Genomic DNA, 22,543 nt, shown 5'->3' with positions numbered 1-22,543 from the left:
AGGCACGCACTTACGTACTACAGACCTGGCCCCACGCACATGCGCATGAAGCTCCGAAAGGGGACGCATTGCGCATGCGCAGAGCTGCCCTGGCAGACGCGGTCTTTACCCCGACTGAGATCTGCCCATGCGCGGGAGGGGGGGAGGGAGGGAACCTGGCGCATGTGCAGTCAGGCCCAGAGGAAGGCGTACGCGGGTTTAAGTCACGTGACACCCCATCCTCCTCCCCGGCGGAGCCACGTCCTCTGCGGCGGGCGACAGGGGCGGGGCGTGACACGGAGGGGTGGCCTGTGCCCGGATGGAGGCGTTCGCCATTCGTACAGCGCCGCCAGCCGCCGAGGGCGCCCCACAGCTGCCGCCATGAGGCTCTTATCCCGCCTGCTGCTGCTCGTGCTCCTGGCCTTCCCTGCCGCCCTCCTGCTCGGCGGCGCCCGCGGCTCAGGTGAGAGCGCGCGGCGCCCCGGGGAGGGACGGGTCAGGACGGGACCCACTGCCGTTGGTGTTGGAACGCGGCACCGCCAACCGCCGCGCGGGGCCCGGGGAGGGGCGGGGCTTCCCGGTTGCCTGGGGGCGATGATCTGGCCCCGGCCTCGGGCGGACGTGTCCTGCCCCGCCCCCCATTCATTCCCCACCTCCGCGTGGGCCGCTCCGGGGGGCGGCGGGGATCTTTGCCCCGCTGACGGCCAGGGGTGGGGGTGGCTGGGAGACGGGAGAGAAGCCCGGGCAGCAGAGCTCCTCTCGGGGTGTCTGTGTGCCTCTGTGCCCCAAAGCTCGCACAGAACAATTTTTCCAGCTGTTTAGTTGGTGTAATAAAAGATATCCCGTCTACCCAAAGAACCGTGTCTGCTTGTGTCCTTAGACCAACAACCCTCCACCCCGTACTCTTTTTTTTTAATTTTTTTTTTTTTCGGACACGAGACAAATCGATGCTCTGCTTCAAAAAATCCGTAAAGGCAGCCAGCCTAGTCTCCTCTCTTAGCGAGGAGGAGGAGAGGCCCAGTCTCCGGCATCGTCACTTCATCTGATTTCTGCCCTCAGTAAAGCAAAGTGCAGGCGGTTTGAAGGACAGCCCTGTGTAACCTGGCGCGCGCGCTGATCGGCCTGTAGCACATGCGCTGCCTTCCCACCAGAGAGAGTCCCTCTCCCCCCCCCGGCCTCCCGTTGCCACATCATCGTTCCTCCCAAAACCCACTGAAGGAGTGGGGATGAGATTAGACGGCTGAGCAGCATGGTAGTGCTGCAGCTCAGGAAGCATGTGCGAGGTTTGAGAGCTGCCAGCAGCTTGCTGTGGTCAGGGTTGTGGATTCAAACCCAGGATTTTGGGAGCTTGTAACGTTCTGGAAGCTCTGGTGGCAGATGAAGTGAGACTGCTCAAACCTGCCTTCTGCTTAACCCAGAAGAGCTAATGTTTCCTGAGCCACTTCTCCTTTGTAGAAAGCCCAGTCGTTTCCTTTTTGCTTTGTAGATCAGAATGATTGCCTTGCCCTTCAGTGGTGCTAAAAGCTCTTTGAGGGCTTCCATTGCTTTGAAAAGATTACCTGTGTGCTGGGGGTGTCAAACACGTCTGGCCCTAGGGGCTGGGATAGTGGTGCAGGACCAGGTGGATGGCTCATGGTAGCCAGCCCCATGGGACAGATTGGGCCTGTGAAACCTCCCTGTTTCAGGCTGGCTATTCTGGGCCCTGGAGGGAGATGCCTGGTATCATGGGCACTGGGCTGTAGTCTCAGAAACAAGTGGTGCCAGGCCTCTTCCCACGCGCTGCTGGGGCTCCAGTGCTACTGCTTTAGCACCGGGGCTTGGTAGCCAGGCTGGTAAGAGCTGGAGCTGGAGCCTGAGCAGTGCTGCAGAAAGGCCAGCAACTGTGGTTTGTTCCCACAGTGGCATCCAGGCACCAGTGATGCTGGGCTTCTTGCGGTGCTGCTGGGGCTGTGGTACTGCTAGGTCTTGCCCAGACACTGCTGCCGCAAGAAGTCATGTTCCCTCCTCTCCCTCCCCCCCCCCCCCCCCAAAAAAAAAAAAAAAAAGGCTGTAGGCCAGATGATTGACCTGTGTGCCAGATCAGACCAGAGGCCCCGACATCTGACAACCTCCTTTAGACATGTGATTCCCAACCTCATTAGTCTCGGGACAAAATAGATTCCAATTTGAAATTTCTGGGTTTATTTTGCTAGGGGAGGGAAGGCAGAGGGAATCATAGCACCCCAGGGTGTTGGGGCATCTGGTTGAGAATCACTGCTTTAGAGTCTCTGTTTTCTTGCACTCATGGAACAGTTGGCGCTCTCTGACTGAGAACTGCTTTAGAGCCTTGCTAAACTTATATCGTGCCCTAGTCTTTTCAGGGAATGTGTACTCTCTTCTCCCTGTACACCTGGTACCTTGTTTGCAGGTTCCTCAGAATTCTGTCTTGTGCTTTTGCCAACTCCATTACTCTCATATAAAAGGAAAAAAACAGGAATTAAAATGACAGGGTCACAGTCCATTTGAAACTAATCAGCTGTATGAAATAGGCAGGAAAATACCTGAAACTGTTTTTGTGGGTTTGCAGTCTCATCCTATCTCTTAAATATTTCCTTTGTTGCATACAAGGGAAAATCAGTTTTATCTGTACTGAGGCGGTGCATTGCTTCTAATCAAGATTTGGAAGCACTGGGGAGATCGTGAAACTGGCTACATTCAGAGTACATGAAGGAAGGAGAGAAATAGACCTCTTCTAAAACCTTTCAGTGATGGCCACACTAAATGTACCAACAGAAAAAAGCTGACGTGGTGCATTTCAGGTCACATAGTGCTTAAGACTGGACCTTTCAGCATGTAGCTTGGTATATATGTAGGATGCAGCTCTACCTAAATTAAATATGAAGAACTCAGTCTTTGTTACAGAACTAGGTCATGTGCTGGGATTTGTTTACATTGTGATTTTAATATTAAAGCTATACTCTCCAGTAAATAACACTGTCAAGTTTTTGGACCCATAACTGGCCCAATTCTTGCTTCATTCTTCAACTTCATACACATGTACTCTGCAGTATTCTGTAGGACTGCATGAATTGCAATGGAAGACTGGTGCACAGGTTGTACTTCTTCAATTTCATTCAACCTTTTTGTGTCGAGGTTTATTTGCAAATGAAAACATGAACTAATTTAGTAAGTATTCCCATACACAAGTGTGTTAAACCCAATTATATTTTCCAGTTAAATTAGTTGATGTGAATTAGTTATTGACATTAATTTGTGATGGGAGAAGAACTTCAGTCCGAGGATGGAAATAATAGCAAGATAGGACTTGACTTTTGTAATTAGCTGTGTATCTTTCAAGTGTGCATAATTATAACCATATTGTAGCACTCTCCTCATTTCAGCACATCAAGCAAAGTGAACTTTCTTACTTTGACTAAATTGTAGGCTTGGAAAAGTATAAACTGATCTATAAACCAGGATGTTTTACTAGATTGTTCTACTTAGTTCTCAGTTCAGTGTTCTTCTCATTCTGGGCTAGTACACTGCAATGTAACAAACAGCAAAGAACACTGATGCATTCACAGTTAGTTTAGTAAAATATACACAAAGGGTGGGACATTGATTTTGGTTTAGTGATCTGTCAGTAGAGTCCAGTTTCTTGGACTTAAATAAAAGCAGTCTGAATAATTAGCATTAGAGACTAATCAACCAATATCAGTATCAGTTTTACCCATTTCTGAAAGGTCACAAAATCAGTTGGCATCTGATTTTCTTTCTTTTCTTTTTTCCTCTTAATTTCCTGCTGGATGAAGTAAGTTGATGATTTACTGAATGTTTTATTGAAAGAGAGAGAGAAAAAAAACTTGCAATAATGTATGCCAAAGTGGGTTTTTAACTCACTTTTTAATTTACCTTGAGATCCTTTATATGTAAATCCAGTAGTTTTTTAAAATTACTCATGGTAGAAATTGACCGGAACCTATTTGTATAGAATTCAAAAGTGAAGCTTTATTTGCTTCCCTCCTGCTGCTAAATTTGACATCGTACTTTAGCTTTCCAAGTTTCCATTAGTCTGACTAGCTAACTGGAAATTGGGAAGTCATGTAGTTTTTATTCTTCTTGATGATGATGATGATGATGATATCATCATCATCTTGTTACTAGGTTCAAGCTTGCTAGTGGCAGCTCAAGATGCTACAGAGGATGAAGAAGCAGTGGAAGATACTGTAGTTGAAGATGAAGATGATGAAGCTGAAGTTGAAGAAGATGAGCCGACAGATTTGGTAAATGCTCATTGTTCTTACTTTACAAACAACACCTTCAATTTAAACGGATTAGAAATCTCGCATTCAAATGTTGATTATTTAATTTCTTTGACGTAGCCAAATAGAAACATGATCAGGCACCACAGAACTTGGTTAACTAGAATAGATACAAGTGGAGCATCTAGATGAGCACAACCAGTACTCCCATGCTGAAACAGCAACTTGAAAAGATTTCACTGTATTCTTTTTTTTGGTTTGTGTTTCCAAACCTGTGTAGTTCAGTGCTTGATCCACCCAGACATCAGTTCCTGCTCTCGTTCTTCTTTTTTTTCCATAAACATTGTTCTTCCAAGTGATGGCATTTTTTTTTTTTTTCAGTGCAAGGTTTTTTTGTTCAGTCTCTGAAGTTTCTTATCTAAGCTCTATAGTAGTGTTGTTCTAAGGCATATTATACTTCTCTTGGTTATATTGATCAGTTTTATTTCACTTAACAATATTTATGTTCTGTTTCTTTTTTTGTGGCAAATTTAACTAGAAACCATAGGTCAAAATTTTACTATTCTGAAATAGTCGCCTAACACGCGTGATAGAGACTAATATCTGATATTGATTCTGAAGATCACTTGGGGTGGGAAGATTTATTGTAAAACAGCGAATAATAGACAAAGAAAAAGTTCCGATATTAAAAAGCAAAGGCGTACTAGTTTGTTTGGGGGTTTTATTTTTTTTTTTTTTTAGCTGATCCAGTAAAAGGATTATATAGGTATTCATCAAATTCATGTGACACTTGGCTATTGTATTTTACTAGCTTTTTGAGTTGGTTTGATATCATTCCACAAGTATCTTAATACTGATTGAGTTTATCAGATACCTTCAATGAACATTTTCTAGTTGGCTATCCCTAATAGTAAATTCATACGTAAAAAATATGAAAATAATAGAACTGAGTATTTCATTCCGTGTTCTTGAAATGTGCAGTTTGGCAATTGAGTTGGCAGTATTCTTCCCAGGGCTAAAGTTTAGAACATAAGTTTAAATAAAGCTAACTGTTGTATACAAACTTGATAGTATTTGCTTCATAGTACTCTTTTTAATATAAATGTGAGTAACAGCATCTCTCAACACATTTACTATATCTTTAACTTCACTAGTAGGGGACAGTTTTGCAAAGCGATATACGTCACCTCAAAGACAGTGGCATTAGTGATAACTTTTTATAATGGCATTTAAAGAGTTCCAAGGCAAGTAATTCATGAGCCAGATGTTACCAAGATACCAGATTCTTTATTTCACATCAGGCCATCTTATTTGGAGGGATCAGTAATCTGTGTGCTGACATGAGAAGGAAAGTGAGACACTTTGGGTGAATCTACGCAGGGTGTTTACTGCACAGTAGACTAATTAGCTGTGCAGTAAACATCTCGGCATCTACACGTGTACCCCTATTAGGCTCGAGTAAACTAATTTACTCTACAGCAGGATAGTACTTGTAAATACTAGTACTATCTTGCTACAGCATAAAAAACTCTGCAGTGGCGCTTGTGTAGATGTTGCACTATTTGGCTGGGGAATGAGGGTGCTTCTGTGTGGGGGCTGCCTACTAGCTAGCCCCCGCACTGAAGCAAACTCATGCCCCAGCCATTCTTTCCACAGCTCATTGAGCTGGGGGGAGAAGCCCCAGGCTGGTGTGTTGACTCCCAGGGCCCCCTGCCAGCCAGGGATGCTCTGACCCAGCTCAGTGTGCTGCAACCCCAGGCACACGTGCAAGTGGCATTTAACTCTGTTTACTGCTCCCTGACATGTTGAAACGGCTTGCCTAGGAGCAATAAACCCCAGAGTTTATTGCTTCACATTAATTGCACATGTAGATGTGCCCTTCAAGAATAAAGTTCAGTAGGAGCAGTTTATCATTTTTTTAAAAATTAAATTATTTAAACATTTTTTTTTTAATGATTAGCTGTTGTATTTTAAGAAATTATTTCCTTTTTCTAAGCGATTAACGTTAGTTGATTACTTTGTGCATGGGATTTTTTTTAAGTAGTAAAGATGTAATAGAGGAAAAATTTGGTGATCAGAAGCCTTGTTATTTTTAAAGAGAACTGAAAGTGTTAATTTCTCAAGACCTTATTTGAGATAGTGACCTTAATTTGTAATGATAAAAATAAATTGTTAAATGATAAAACAGGACACTGCTTTAGGTGTTGAGTCACAGTAAAGAACTGGAGGATACATAGATTTTGCATGCAGAGTTTGCTGAGTCTCTATTGCTTAAATCTAATTGTGCATTACCTAGATCTTGTCAACGTTTTTGGTGCAGACCTTTGTTTACAAGAAAGATGCCTTGCTTCTCACTTTCAGTTCATTATAAATTACTAACTGGATGCTGAGGGACAAAACAGCTATCATGGCTTACCTGAATCAAACGCTCTGCACTTTAAAAACCCCAAGCAGGCAAGAAAAACTAACCTCCAATGTTTGAGTAACTTAAAAACTATAAAATAAGCTCAGGCTGTAGTTGACTCTCAGCTGCAGTTAATGGGCTTGGAGAAGCTAGTAGTCCAGGGTTAGAAACGAATGAATGCTACTTTGGAACGTGTTTGCAACAGCAGTTGGTCAATGCAACGGTATCCTATCTCAGATCAGTGGACAAAAGAAAAAGTACGTTTTAACATTTGTCATAGATGTTTCTTTTTAAAAGTGGATATTCCTGGCTTCGCTATAGGCTTTTCACAAAAGTCTTTTGTCTTAGACAGAAGAAAAAGAGGAAGAAGACTTATCAGGAGAACCTAAAGCCTCACCTAGTGCTGATACAACAATCTTATTTGTGAAAGGTGAAGGTAAGAGTCCTGGGACAATTTATTAAACTTTTAACTTGGCAGACGTTAGCTTAATGTCACAAATGCATAAGAATTATGGTTACCTAAAGCAGGGGTGGCCAGTCTGCAGCATCCATACTACAAGTGGGACACGGGCAGCTTCTGCATATGTGGCTTGCAACAAATCGGGGAGGGAGGCAGGCAGCACTGTGGCAGAAAGTAGAGAAGCAGCTTGGGCAGGGAGCACATCGGGGAGGGAGTACAGATCAGGGATGAAAGAGCAGCAGACTGGGCTCAGAAGGGGATTGGAGTGGCATTTGGGGCGCTTGTGGCGCACCTGCCTAAAGTTGGCCCCCGCTGCTCTAAAGTTAATGATGTTTTCTTAGGACTGAGTAGTTAAGCTGGGAATCTTTGGGTATCTTTTCACTGGAGTACTGCATGAAATTTCCTAACCTACTGCTACTTGTTTTCCAGATTTCCCAGCAAACAATATTGTGAAGTTTCTGGTAGGCTTCACCAATAAGGGTACAGAGGATTTTATTGTTGAGTCTCTTGATGCATCTTTTCGGTACCCCCAAGACTACCAGTTTTACATACAGAATTTCACAGCTCTTCCTCTGAACACAGTGGTTCCACCACAGAGGCAGGCCACATTTGAGTACTCTTTCATCCCTGCAGAGCCGATGGGTGGCCGTCCATTTGGACTAGTTATCAATCTGAACTACAGAGATTTGAACGTAAGCTCAATTTCATAATTGATTTTACTTCTTGCAATTAAAGTTGAACTGCATGGGCTGGAAGCAAGAAGCTCAATCCATTTCTTAGCATTCCTTTTGTATGTTTAAGCCTTTATGTATGTGCCAATAAATGCTGTAGGTAAAGCAGCTTGGCCAGATATGTACTTGACTGCTAGTATGTTATGAAAACTTCCCTTTAACTTTACATTAGATATTAGGTTGTTGGGTTTGTTTGGGGGCGGTTTTTTGGGGGTGGTGGTTTGCAGTGACTAAAGATTAGTGAGCAGTGGCCTATTTTTTATAGAAAAGTCTAGACTCTTCCTTGGGGTATACTTTAAACTTAACATACTGTATAACTCAGGCTTGGCAGTTTTTTGGTTGGGTAGAGTGAGAGTTTAGGCACAGTGCCATAACAGCATAAATGTGTGAGCATTGCTGACAAATGGTGCCCCTAGTTTCTTATGGTAGAGGCCAGTAGCCTTTTGCAGGCATGGGCTGAAACTTGCAACCCAGCTGGGGCCTCAAGCCAGAAGTCTGTGCTATCTATGGCCTAAACAGTACAACTCTTCCATGAAGTCCCTTTCTTCTCCTTAAAGTACTCTTTCTTCATTACAAGTTTTAATGTATCCATTCCAATTGGCATGCTTTTGGCCCATTAAGTAAAGAGGTTTTAAATACTTCTTTAAAACAACCTTATCATTATAGGGTAATGTGTTCCAAGATGCTGTCTTCAATCAAACAGTTACAATTATTGAGAGAGAAGATGGACTCGATGGAGAAACGTAAGAAACGGGAACTTTTAAGTTTTCTTCAGTTTTGTAGCAATGAGCTTGTATGAAACCAGTGAAAAACGCTCTTGCGTTTTTGGGACGGAATAACCGTACGCACAAATACAGACTAGGGAATGACTAGCTAAGCTGTACTGTGGAGAAGGTCCTTGAGGTTATGGTGGACCATAAGCTGAATAAAGCCAATATTATGCTCTTGTTGGAAGGGAGAAAAGAAAAGCCAACAGCATCCTGGGTGGTATTAATGGGAGTATCATGTGCAAATCCAGGGAAGTGATTCTTGCACTGTGAGAGCAACAAAATGAGCAGGGGCCTGAGAAGCAGAACTTACAAGGGAAGGCTGAAAGAACTAGGGTTATTTAGCCTGCAGAAGAGAAGACTGAGGGGGGATTTGATAACATTTTTCAAATACCTGAAGGGCAGTATTAGAGAGGGTAGAGATGGGCTTTCCCCTGGCATTGTAAGGAACAGAACTAGGAGCAATGGCCTCGAGCTGCAGCATGAGAAATTTAAGTTAGCGATTAGGTGGAGCTTTCTGTCTATGATGGTGGTCAAGCAATTGGAACAACCTACCTAGAGAAGTTGTGGAATCTCCATTCTTGGAACCTTTCAAGAGCAGATTGGACAGACTTAGCTGGGATGGTTTAGTTGGAATGATCCTTATCGCGGGGACTAGATGACCTTGGAAGGTCCCTTCCAGCCCTACTTTCCTATGATATTAAGGTTATTAGTTCATTAAATGAAAGTTCTGTATAGGATAGGAAATACCATCTGAACATCAAGGAAATGATGATATGTGTCTATATATATTATAAAATAAGGAAGTTATGCATTTCCCAATAATGGTGCCCCGCCCCCATCCCCCACCTTTCATATTAATATTTGAGCTTCTAATTGTGGCAATACAAATATGGGTTCAGCTAAGATTTCTGGTTTGTTTCGGGTTTTTTCCCCACCCAAAATGATCTAAATCCAGAGCATTCCAGGCATATGGCAACTTAATGACATGAGAAGCCTTAATCTGAGTCTCTGCTCCAGTATAATTCTCTGGGAGTAAGAGAGAGATGACTCGGGGTATTGAAGGGCACCGTACACACTATATGCTACAGACTCCAGTCCTTAGTATTAGCTCAACATTTGCATGCTACCACTTAAAAAGCTTAGCTCCTGGTTGATGTGCTCATTCCAGTTGCTGGGGAATACAGGGAGGTTGATGAACTGTTGCAAGCGGACTATGTTCTCTAGAAGTTGCTGATAGCTCTTGTGCAGAAATTTGCTCCGCTGCTGTGGATAGAAAGCTTCTATCTGGCATTTTTCATATTCATCGTCCTGTTTTTTTCTTTTAATGATGTAGCTAACAACTTGTCGCACAACTGTAAGCATCTCAATCATGAGTCCCTTTGAAAATGTTATGCTTTGGAATGTGGGTGGGTATTACTTGACTATATGTTAGAATATTTTTTAAGACAACGATTCAATTTCTCAAGCCCTCTATATTGATTGTGATTCATGGTCTCTAGATTAGCTGCTTTCTCAGCTAAAACTTGAAGTTTCAAGGCGTTGGTATGATCTACTTCTGAGAATAAGAGCCCTAACTTACTACATGATTTTTTTTCTCTCTCTAAATTATTTGTCAGAACTCAATTTTGGGGCAGCCAATGCTGAGTGCCAATTTTGATTGAATTTACCAAATAGTTTCAGGTGAAATGTTAAGTGATAAATGGTTCAGAAATTCTTAGCAAAGGAAACGAAGGCTAGAACCAGAAAACTGGTGTCCCTTGGTGTCAGTTGCCCAGAAGTTAGGGCATTCACCATGTTGGACACTTGAACGTAAATCCTCCTCCTGCCTCAGGTTGTTAGAACTCACATCAGCAGCTTCGCTGTAGAATGCCTTAACAAAGCTGAAGGATATTCTGTAGTGCAGGGGTTGCCAACCTGTACTGGGGTGGCAATGCGTGTCACAAGGGACATGGGCAGCCTCTGTGTGTGTTGTGGCAGATCAAGAAGGGGACAGGCAGCACAGTGGCAAATAGAGCAGGGAGCAGAAAACAGAGCGGTGGACTGAGCAGGAAACACAAGGCAGGAAACAGCAAAGCAGCAGATCATGCAGGAAGCAAAGCAACTGATTAGATAAGGGAAAGGAATTGGAGTGACACTTGAGGAGGGTGTGGAGCTACTTTGTGGCACACCTGCCAAAAGGTTTGGCTTCCACTGCTGTAGTAGGTTGTGTTCTTTCTCCTGGTGGTCCTGTTCTATGTTGTATGAATTATGTAAATACCAAGTGAGTCTGTTTTTGAGAGGTGGAGGACCTTCATTCAGAATCTTGCACCTGAGCAGGGAAGTTGGTTTGGACTAAGTTCAATTTAAGTGTCCTGACTACCAAGCTATAGTCACTTTATCTAGCTTGATAAATATTGAGTATCCCCTGTGATAGTAACCCTACCAGGAAAAGAAAGTATTTACGCCTCCCTCCATGCAATTTTCTTGAATGTGGTGGGGGTAAGGTTTTTTTTAGGGGGGGTTGTCTGTGTGTGTGTGAGGTTTGTGATTAAAAATTCAAATCAATCCTCTACCTGAGGATGGATTTGAACTCAGCACTTACACAGATGTGGGACACTAACCACTAAGGTCCTTACGCTTATAAGCCCTTCCCCTTCTGTGTTATCTAGCCTTTCATTATTTAGCTCGCATTTCTTGAAAGTGTTCAGAACTTAAACACTTATATAACAGAGTTGATTCAACCATTTTTTAAGTAGTATGGTTTGGTATGTGAAAAACTAATTACTGCACAAACCCCTATTTGTAAATATTTTCAGTGATATAATTTGCTTCACTAGACTTGCAATATCAGCAATAGGGAATGGATCTGGACTGGCATTGTAGTATGCAGTTCCTTGCATATTGAGTTAAGCGCATAAACCATTTCAGTGCATAATATCTCTCAACACAACTGCCTACCTATGCTGTACATGACTCTTTAAGAGTTCCTTTTGAAATTGTACATTCTTTGGATTTAGAGGAACTAAGTCTAGTTTGGTAACTAAATAAAGATGCCAGATGGAAACACCTGCTATATAAAAATTGTCCTGTAGTTCCAAGTAAAATTTAAAGTTACTGTAACTGTTTGCCTCTTATCTTAGTTCTTTCATATACTCTGCATACAATAACATTTTAAAATCCAGCTTCATTGTACCTCCAGTGAGAGATTTAACAAATAAATGGTCTTTACAAGTGTACTGTAAATTGAGGGACTTCTAGAACCAACTGTACCTTGTGCTGTGACTTTTGACTTTTCTTCTAGAAAAGCTGAAAGACTACAATTCCAGCTAGTAATGTGCTTTTAATTTATCTCATTCTATCTTTTGCTAAACAAGGATCTTCATGTACATGTTCCTTGCTGGTCTTGGCCTCCTTGTCGTTATTGGTCTGCATCAACTGTTAGAATCTAGGAAGGTAAGTAATCAATTCTATATAAGTACTTAATGCATAGTGTTGTTCAACTGATGAAGGGTAATGTATCAACAATCAGAGCAGTACAACTTTTGTGGCTTTTAATGGCACAAATAGAAGTTATGTGAATTTAATCAAGGCTAGATTGTTTGGAGGGAAGCAGTGATTTAACTGACTAGAATTCTCAAAGTCTTTTTTTTTTTTTTTTTTTTTTTAAGATGTCCCAAGAAACTTGTGAAAAAATTAGATATCATGCTGATGGATTGCTTTTAAATAAGGGGCAGGCAAAATACGGCCCGTGGGCCAAATCCAGCCCACTAAGGGATTTTGTCTGACCTGCCACGGGTATCTCGGTCCCACCCCGGGCAGGGGCAGACCATGGCATGTGTGACCAGTCCCACTGTTCCTTGGCACGCAGCAGTGCTGGGATGGCGCAACAACTTGACTCGCTTCCTGGCAGCCCCAAAGGTGGTGGCTCCTTCCAGCTGCCCAACCTCAGGGTCCACTGAACCCAGCCCTGCTGCCTGGGCACCCCAACCCATCAGCTTCACGCCAACTGCCGGGGATAGGACCCATGCAGGCAGCGTGTGCAGTCAGGTGGATAGGATGGGGCTGCGGCTGCACAGGAAGCAGTGTTTGGGAGCAGGATGAACTTGGAAAGCAGTACCCCACAAGGGAATTTAATGTATGATATCCACTGAGCTTAAATATTTAAACTTGGATTTAGTTTTGCAATGTCTTTTGTTTAGAAAGATTCTCTAACTAGCATTGGGTGTTAACATTCTGTTGTACTCTTCAAGTTACTGAGGAAAATCCTCACTTCCAAAATAAGTGATTTGTTTCTAAGTGTACTGTAGATACTAATGATGGAATGCGAATTCTGAATAAAGTTGTATAGGATGTATAATCATTCCATGTAGCTGTAGGTATTTTAGATTACAATAATCAAACTAAAAAGTTTACTGTTTATAAACTTAGAGAGCAAATTTTACACCGTTGTTAAATTACTCATTTAACCTTGAAGCTAAGCAGGCTTGATACAGGTATCACAAGGTTAAATATTTGTTTTATGTTTATTTAATGATACAAGGCTTTGACTAAATCTGATTACAGTATCTATATTTAATATTCTTACAATTGTAATATCTGCATTTTCCTCATGGAAAACAAAATCTGTTAATGTTCTCAAATCCTTTCAGCGGAAGAGACCAGTACAGAAAGTAGAGATGGGAACATCAAATCAAAATGATGTTGACATGAGCTGGATCCCTCAAGAAACTTTAAATCAGATCAGTAAGTAATAAGCCTTCTATGATCTGGGTATAATTTTTCTTTTATCAAAGAGGGTTTTTTTAAAGGAAAAAAGAGAGCAAGAACTACTTTGTACCAAGTTCTTAGCTTTGTATCTATCTGCTTTGGGGAGCAATTGAATCTAAATGCTTAACATACAATCTAATGACTGGCAGATTATTGTAATGTATGGTTATTTTAAGCATCTTTTTTCATCTGATTTTGTAGGGGAAAAGTCTCAGAGCTAGCAATAGCAGCCATCACAACCTTTCCTCCTTCCTCAGCCATTCATGTTCTGTCAGATTTAATTTCATTAGTTAGCCAAAAAGTAGCTACAAAACCAATTTTACATGGTAGAATGGACCTTTGGTAGAAGGCCATCAATCTTCTTGTACCTGCCCTTCCTTTTGTAGACTTATTATGAAATGCTAATCCTTGAACCAAAGGTTGGATCACAGGGTTCTGGAGAGGTCCAAGTAAAATCGAAGAGGCCCAACTGAGTGTGTGTTGGGGTTTTTTTTTAACGACGTAGAAGGAACCTGTCTCTATAATGAACTACTGGTAAATGAGCATGAAAAATATAATCTTGTACCTGTCAAAATCACTGAGATCAAAATGCTATCCCCAAATTTAAGTATCTGTCTTTTAAGAATGGTTGAATGCCTGTGGATATTTCTAACTTCTCTCCTACTGTTTTTCTGTTTTTGCTTTCCTGTGGCCTCAGTGCAAAGTAGAAGAGGTGAGGCAATTCAACTTTGCTTGTAGGAACGTGGGTCTTTCCTATGCATCTGCACTAACTGGGCTCTAGTGAAATTCTGATTCTTGCTGCATGTGGTTCATGGTGTAATAGCATGAGCACTGTTGGGAAAGACCAGTTTTATGGTTTCAAATATGTGCAGAAGGCAACAGGTTGCATTTAAGTTCACCCACTGCAGCTTAAATTTTAGCATAGTTATGGTGGCTGAATCTTCTTCTTTTCAGAACTAGACTAGGGATAAATGAGAGGCCTCTGGGAGAAAAATGCAGGAAAGAGGTAGGTTAGTTAAGGAACAGTGACCTGAATGAAATTTGCTGTGTGAGTTTAAGTGATCCTGGCCATGGATAAGTGGCATATGAAGTGAAAAATGGCCATTAGAAAACTAACACGAGGTGCATGAAGGGCATAGTTAGGTGCCTCAGTCACTGCTGAGGGCCAGAACCACTCGTTTTGTGGAAAACATAAGCTTTGTGGGTTCTTTGTTTCCAGTTTTCCTGAACTGGAATGAAAACGGGAAATGTTCCTGTTATCTCCATTACAGCACTCAATCTAGGCTTCACATGTCCCAGGGGAATCCTGCTGAGCTTGAAATCAGACTCCCTTTCATCTTGAGCAGAAATGGACCCTAGAAACACTCCCAATAAATCTGTTTAAAAGCATTGTAATGTTTTCGTTTCAATGAACTGGTGTTTTCTAACTAAAAACAGTTCATTAGGGAAGAAAAACTGGATTAGTTCCGTTAGTCATGGGTGATCTGAAGATCAGTTTTTTCTTTTCAGTTGTATAGTTTGCCCATACTTACAACCTTGCTTTGCCTGTGGGTTTTCTTTTTCCCCTTCCCATCTTTAAAACAAGCAGTATTTCCTCTGTCAATACACATTTGAAGAAAATTGCTTAATATCAGTTTGTTACTTTACAAATTTTACAACGCTGCATCTTAAATATTTTCCAGAGGAGATAGTGTAAAAGTCTAGAAAGTATGAAGTTTGTAGGGGGAATGTCTGCTGGAAATATATAAAAGGGTTTTGATTTGCAGTGGAGGCTGTTAGATTAAACTGGCACTACACTTGATCTGAACCCATTGAGGAACTGATCAAGGAGTAGACATCAGAAAAGCTTACAATGCCCCCCTTAGATACTTTCAATTCTACCTAGGAGAAAAGATTGTTAAAGTTCTCATATACCTGAAGAAGGCTGCTTGTGCCCGAAAGCTTGCAATTAAAGAATTTATTTTTGCAAAAATGTCTTTGGTCTAATAAAATATACCACTTCTGTCATGAGTTCCAATTCCCCTTATATTCAAATTTAGACAAGATTAGTGTTTAGATTTATACTAGTTTGTATTTTTAGCATTCTGTATACTATCTGGGGGAGAAGCATAACCTTAAAAGACTTATGCCCTTTTAGCCCTACCTATGAAGTCTGTAATAGTTCAGAGCTTGTCTAGGAATCCTTAAAGTTTCTTAAATAAGCAGTTGTAAAAGTAGTTAAACCTATACTTGGCATCAGATAACCTAATTGCTTTTCCTACGTACAGAATAATGTTCATCTTCTCTCCTTTTGAACAAGGCTTTGAAAATTCCTTTTTTAATTTTAGTTGCACGAAGGTATCTCTAGGTATAAGGGACAACTGTAGACCTGTCATAATTAAGCTTTTTTTTGTCTTGTAAACTGCCAGGATTGAAGATCAAATAAGATTGTAAATTTGTGATACAAACTAGAGCCAGGCAGTACTTAACTAGAATTACGACTAGTATCTTGTACCCACACAAATTCTAATGTCTACATTGAAGCATTAAATAAGATTTCTATTACAACTATGAAGCTGCAAAGTGTTCATCTCATTTCGTTATAAAACAACAATGTATAGTGATTGTTGATGCCATACAAATGGAAGGAAAATACAAATACTTTCAGAGGCAAGCGAACTCTCAAGTATCAGTAGTGATCACTGGCTTGCTAAAGCATAGTAGTTTAGCATGGCTCTTTAAAAAAAAAAAAAAAAAAATGGATAAATGTGTTAGCATTTTACAAATTGAGTATCTTCAGTCATGTAAATTTAAGTAAGTATTAAATATGGAGGATTATATGCTCTGAAGCTACAGTATATTTAAGTTCTATACCAATAGCATGTTCAGAATGATTGGGTTAGATAGAAGAAGAATTGTATCACATATACCTCTTGCATGGCAGTGTCTTATACTGGAAATAATTAGCAGTTTCCATTGTAGGCAGGAAACAGGGAAGGCTTGGGTGGAGGAATTGTTTTTAATTTGATGTAGTGCTTCTGGCAATTGAGGTAACTAACTCCTTTCTTTGTCCCTTCTCTTCCAGATAAAGCCTCACCAAGACGACTGCCTCGTAAAAGGGCACAGAAGAGATCGGTGGGATCTGATGAGTAAATGTTAATTAGTACCACAATTCGGCCTTTACTAATCCTGCCCTTTTTTTCTTTTCTTTTTTCTTTTTTTTTCTTTTTTTTTGGATTGGAGCAGTGCAGAGAATTCATATCAACATGAGGAAAATATTGAACATTTGGACTGAGCAATCTTGCTTACTCGGGCTAACTTGAAAATGCACTTCTCTTTTTTATAACAGAATTTCTGAAGGGGTTTTAACCATTACAATCTGTGTGACTGTGCGTGTAAGCAGTTTGTCTCAACAGAATCATTGTGCAACCTGAAATGTGCCTTTAGAGTCCTACGTAGCATCATCTGCATGCACCTTTGAAGTTTCTGATGTACCAGAAACCCAAATATGTAGTTGCTTAAACTGTTCTGATTGTATAAGGAAGTCTTTATGCATTTTAGCATTTAGCATCCTAAGCTATTAACTTCATTCTTTGCTACACACAGCTACCTAAGATTTTGTGTGTGTATGTGCTCCTACTTCAGTGGTATACGCTGATTATCTAGATATGTGTGTAGCTAGTATTCTAAAGGCACAAGCAGGTATAACTGCTCTTAGCAGTACTTTTTTGCTACTGTTTAATAGCACACTGAGAGCCAATAAGATAAATGCATTTGCATAGCTGTTAGGGGGCCTTTTACAGCAGAAAAATTTGTGAAGCATGGAATCTGTGTGATGATTTGGTATGTAATTTAAAAGACTTGGGGTGGCTTTTTTTGCTTTGTTTTGTTTTTTACAACAGAAATATTTCATTGTTTAAATAGTTGGTTATTGACTTGTCAACAGTTCTGATGCTCCTAACAATAGAGGCAGTTTTGGAATGTTTTCTCAACAGAAAATGTTTAGGGTACCCATTCTTTTTTGTTTGTTTTGTCTTTTCGGATTGGGGGGGTGGGGGTTAACTTTTTCACTCTCTAAGTAGAAAAATCATGGATAGCAAAATGCATTGTGTCCACTGTAATTTGGAAAACAAGAGATTTGTCTTTAAAGCATTATATATTGGGTAGGGATTCATGACTTTCTGTACAGTAAAGACCTTTTGTAAAACATCTTAAGTTGAATTCCAATTATCATTTGATTGTAGGTATACAAATGATTTCTATGTTGAAGTTAAGTTTATTTTGCAAAGATGTGATCTTAGTGACACTACGTGCTTTTCTTAAGGGGGAAAAATCCCTATTCTAATATCTTAACAGTCCTACTGAAATAATAACTGTTGGAAATATGCCTTTCTTGGCCCTTAAATTTGGTTGAGAGCCATGCATGGTCTTGTTTCTCCCCTTCGGGTTAGTAACAAAGTATATTTTTTACCAGTAAATGTTCTAGTTCAACCTTCTAATATAAAAGCTATTCATGTACCCAAAAAGGGACTGGTTTCATGGAAAACTTCAGTGATCACTATAAAATTAAGTGCATATTTGAAGCATAAAGGGGAGTAAGTTTTGGCACGTAACTACCTTGCTCTTGAGGATTGTAACTGGGAGCCGAAGGACCCATCTATGCTTTTAAAAAAGCATGGTTGACAAGAATACAGAGTCCTTTCCCTGCCACTTTAGACATCAAAAGCCTGATTTTTTTTTTCTCTCTCTCCTTTCTTTCCTTTTTTTTCCCCAGACACATACACCTAATGGCAGTGCAACTCCTTGAAGGTGTTTGCATGCTTAGGTGTCTAAAAATCTGGCCCTTTGTTCTTGGCTTGAAGCTTCTTCAGTTAGAGAAGGGCAGTGATTTGAAACATCCATTTTTCCTTTTTCCTTGCAACTGAAAGTGCTTTTCTCCATCTGCACTTGTTCTACAGGGACTGAGCACCTGAGCCATGAGCCAATGACAGTTGAACAATACCTGCAAATCACTTCACCATCCTGGGTTTGAAGCAGGGTCTGAGGTCTAAAGCTACCTGGTCTGGCACTGTTGTATTATAAGCTTCCCTAAAAAAAATGCAAAGTTGTTGTGGGGTTTTTGTTTGTTTTGTTTTGTGTGTTTTACTTTTGTCTTGGTGTGAAAAGTAACTTTTAGAAATGTTTGTTTCCATTTTTTTAACAGTGCTTGGATTAACATTTGCCAGCGTAGCTAGCCAGTAAAGAGTGTTTTCCACAAAGCAGGATTTAACAAGAGCGTTTAATAAATAATTGTGTTTAACACTTGAATGCTATATCCAGAATGAGCTTATCTACTAAAATCCAAACCGTTCTTCCCATCAGATGAGGGAAGCAGTTTAAGATGGCAAATGATTCTTTACAGACTGTGTTCACACTGGTAGTAGATCAAAAATATTTAAATGCCTTGAAGCATGGCCTTGACTGCAGCAGTGGCTGTTCTACTGAACATCTGAGGGGGAGGACCCTCTTATTTGCCAATCTTTGGCTTATCCTTGGTACCTTGGCTCATAAAGAGGTCACTTAAGACTTTGCATCAGTGCCCATTATCACTGATGTTGGAATAGAGACTTACCATCTAAAATGTAGAAAGGTAAGAGTAATGAAGATTGTTCAGGGTTTGCCGAGATGGCCATCCTCAACAACAACAAAAGGCCAGAGCCCAGTTACTGCTATGGGTTTTCTATTGTAATATCATGAAATATACACTCCGTTCTTTCTTCACCTGTCCTCGTTACCATGTAACTTTAACATTGTTCTGCAGATGTTAACATCTTGCAACTCATGGTACCAGAGATTTAAATCTGCTTCATACAGGATTTCCCCCAATAGTGATCAAAACTAAGAACAGCTGTCAGTTAATTTTCTAGAATTAAGTTGTAGAGCAATTCTTTTTTGCTTAGCTTGGTAAGTCATTGTAAATATCTACTATGACTTACCAATTGTTTTGTTCCTTTGTATTAGGTATCTTAAAATAATTTAGTAGTGCTGGAAGGAGAGGGAGAAGAGAGAGCATTCCCAAATTGCTAAGCTGGTATGAGGGAGCTTGTATTAAGATAAGGATAGTCACTGCTTTTAAAATATGCTACCTCTGCTTGTAGTGGCAGATGGTTTAGTTGATTTCTTCCTAAGATACTGCTTCCATCTCATGACTGAATATCTGGAATATACTTCCCTAGTAATTTTATGGATGCATTCTTATTTACTTATAGCTTTTTGCTAATTATCTTGTCACTTGACCAGGCATGATGAATGAAATAGCACAATTCTAACTTCTTTTTTTCCACTGTAATATACTACAGTTCTAAATTTAGCAATAACTAGGAAGTCCACAACAGGAATGGGAAAAGGTAGAGATGCTATATGTCAGTCTTTTAGCAAGTAGCTTGCTGTAATGCACAAGAATTACTACAAGGCTGTATACAACATGTGGTTATATACCATAGTAAGCCAGGTTACAGTCTGTACTTTGCCACTTAACCTCAAAGCATTACCTGCTTTAACAAACTAAAAGGGACACAGTAGGCATTTATTACCAGTTGAGTAATTCAGTATAGCTTCCCTTTTTTGCACCCCCCCACCACTCTAATGATACATGCACACAAACATCTGCAATGGCTTCAGAAAGGGAGAGTTGAACTACTGCTTGGGAGTGTGCAGCAGCTGTTAGGCCATAACTATCATGTTGGCCTGAGCCTGTAATGGTGCAATTGAGCAAAATTGCTCCCTTTGATCCTGAATGAAGCATTCAGAATTGGAGCACTTCTGCTGTATTTGTATGGCTGCAGGCTCACGTCCATGTAACGGTTACAGCATAACTGCTGCTGTATGTTCCTCAACAGCAGATCTCCCTCCCATTTTGAAGTTGCTACAACTGCACACATTGTCCAGTACTCTAAAATGCGTAAGTTCACTTGCCTTCTTCATATGCTGTCACTGGCAAAGTGAGTTTGAGTGAATTGTACTCTTGGAAAAATATGGTAGAGTTGCAGGTTCCAAAAGTTCAGTTTATGACTAGTGTCTTGTATGCATGAGGAGTCATGGTTTAAGTGGCAAAAGCATGGGTCAAAGGATTGGATGGAGAAGGTTCTGATGTAGCCCTTCTGCAGATTTGCTGTGACTTCAGGGAAGATGCTTAACATGTCTGTTTTGTATAACCTGGAATATGAATGACGTTTCATCTGCTACTTATACTCCTTTCACTTCTGATTTGTTCTCCTGAAACTCTTGCTGGCACTAAAACTGGAGTGGGGAGATGCACAACACTTAAGTTGCACTGAAGAGTTCCAGAATTATGGCAGCTGTGGTAAAGATCTACCACTGATTTCCATCAGTGTTCCCACGCAGTAGGCAGTGGCTGAGGTCTCTCTCTATTCTTAGATCCTTTCCTCACTTTCCCTGGGGGAATATGGAGTCAGTACCTACCTCATGGGGTGGTGTGTTTCTCTAGTTCTTTGGAGAAGAAAGCTAAGTCTTGCACAAGCTGCTTCTATGAAGAGCCCATAGAAATAGTTTGTGTAATACCTGTCAGACTTAATATTATGCTGTAGAAAACTTGGCCCTACCACACCTGATGAGGCTATTGGTTAATGGAAGACTCAATCCCTGCTAATTAACTAATGGAGCAACACATTTGCTAGAGTGCAGAAGCTTTTACAGGGCTACAGGGATCTTTATGTAACGAAGCTTGCAAGCTATGTGTACAAAAGGTGTGGGGGCAGTAAACAAAAACCATCTTTCAATTTGATGGTTAACAGCTTGCATCAGGAAAGTAGTGTCAATCACTTTTTCTATTTAAGCAGTTGCTTGTTAGATATTGCAGGGTTGTAATTGAAAGGAAGGGAAGGAGATGCTTTTATAGATGTCACTTACACAGTTGGAGAATGCCGTGTAAAAAGTGAAATGCATTGCATTTTAAATGATAGATGCTGTACAATAACTGAAATAGTAATCTAATCTTTATGCTCAAACTTAATGAGATCAGATCAGCCTCTCAAAACAACATCACTGTTTTTTTTTCTTTTGTAACAAATGTTCCTAGCTTTTTAGAGCTCTTTTTTTAAAACACAGGTCCTGCACCAAAAAGCCTGACCAAGTCTTTGGACTGGGAGGAGATGATACTGTTATCTGATCAAGAGGAAAGTATGAGGGTGTTTCAGAAAGAAACCAGCAATTTTGAAATAAAACTTGTATGTACAAGAATGGGGGAAACTATGCTGCAGTGGGGAACAGCCATTGTTTACAACTAGGCAAGGAAGCAAAGTGGTTTGCTAAGTGATCATTGCAAACACAGTGGTTTTATTTTTAAATTATTTCTTTCTGAAACACCCTCATAATTGGAAGAAAGATGTATAAATGGCACGAGAATCTCTACCACAGCAAACCCTAAACCTCAGCATGTTTTTTTTTTTCTCTCTCATATTGCCAATGAAAATCTTTGTTGGAACAATTACCATTCTTTAGACTTTTGTTGAGTAGCTAGTTTATAGGTCTGATGAACTAGCTCATCCAGTAATTCATGACTACTGTCAAACCTTTGAGAATATTGAAAAGAAATGCCCCATCAGTGGGTGTGTCTACATAAGACACCACATGTGCAGTAGACCAATTCTACTGTGCATTAGCATGGCAGGCAAAAACCATGCTAATGCCCAGGAGAATTAGTCTACTACGCATTAGCATCACCTAAAATGCATGCACTGGCACTACTCCACAGTAGCACCAGTTACTGTGTGTACCTGTTGTTATAGGTACTAAACTAAAAGTGCAGTAACCACTGTGCATTAATGTACGTGTAGACATGCCCACTGAGAGGTTAAGTAGCAACACCAGAGACCAAAGCTGAGATGGGAGCAGTTTTGAACACTGCTGCTGCTGCTTCTACAATGCTCTGCAGCAACTTGAGCATTACAGGGATCTCTTCCTGAAATAAAGTACATCTCAGGCCAATGTTTACTGACTTTACAAATGATTTCCTGACGAGTTAGTGCTGGAAGTTGAGGCATACATTTTAAAAGTAAAGAGCTTTATTGTGACTACAAAGTAATACTCTGCAAGAAGCTGGTAAAGCAATTGGAATAAGATGGTACAGTTATACCTTTCTACCTACTGATAAACTGCAACTGCCCTAGAAAGTATGGCTGGGGGGGGGCGTGGCTTTAGCTCCTTCCTGACAATTTTTTTTTCTTAAACTCCGG

The 22,543-nt window shown here is 40.7% G+C and overlaps 1 protein-coding gene across 3 annotated transcripts; it reads left to right on the top strand.

The window, feature by feature from the left end:
- The first annotated feature begins 245 nt into the window (after positions 1-245).
- Positions 246-19,173, top strand: SSR1 (signal sequence receptor subunit 1). 3 transcript variants are annotated; one of them, XM_006025214.3, is made up of 10 exons: positions 246-442; positions 4,123-4,241; positions 6,973-7,060; positions 7,514-7,776; positions 8,482-8,558; positions 11,939-12,017; positions 13,214-13,307; positions 14,029-14,043; positions 16,396-16,459; positions 18,269-19,173. In XM_006025214.3, exons 1-10 carry the CDS (start codon positions 361-363, stop codon positions 18,273-18,275), a joined length of 888 nt encoding a protein of 295 aa, XP_006025276.1. In that variant the 5' UTR covers positions 246-360; the 3' UTR covers positions 18,276-19,173. The 3 variants fall into 3 exon arrangements, with proteins under 3 accessions (XP_006025276.1, XP_006025277.1, XP_006025278.1); XM_006025215.3 differs by lacking the exon at positions 14,029-14,043 and having other exon boundaries at positions 247-442; XM_006025216.3 differs by lacking the exons at positions 14,029-14,043; positions 18,269-19,173 and having other exon boundaries at positions 249-442; positions 16,396-17,521.
- Positions 19,174-22,543: the final 3,370 nt, after the last annotated feature.

The sequence above is a fragment of the Alligator sinensis genome, unplaced genomic scaffold (genome assembly GCF_000455745.1).
Source record: "Alligator sinensis unplaced genomic scaffold, ASM45574v1 scaffold220_1, whole genome shotgun sequence".
Taxonomy (NCBI): domain Eukaryota; kingdom Metazoa; phylum Chordata; order Crocodylia; family Alligatoridae; genus Alligator; species Alligator sinensis.
The sequence above is the reverse complement of the archived record's forward strand: the minus strand, read 5'-3'. Positions and strand labels throughout refer to the sequence as shown.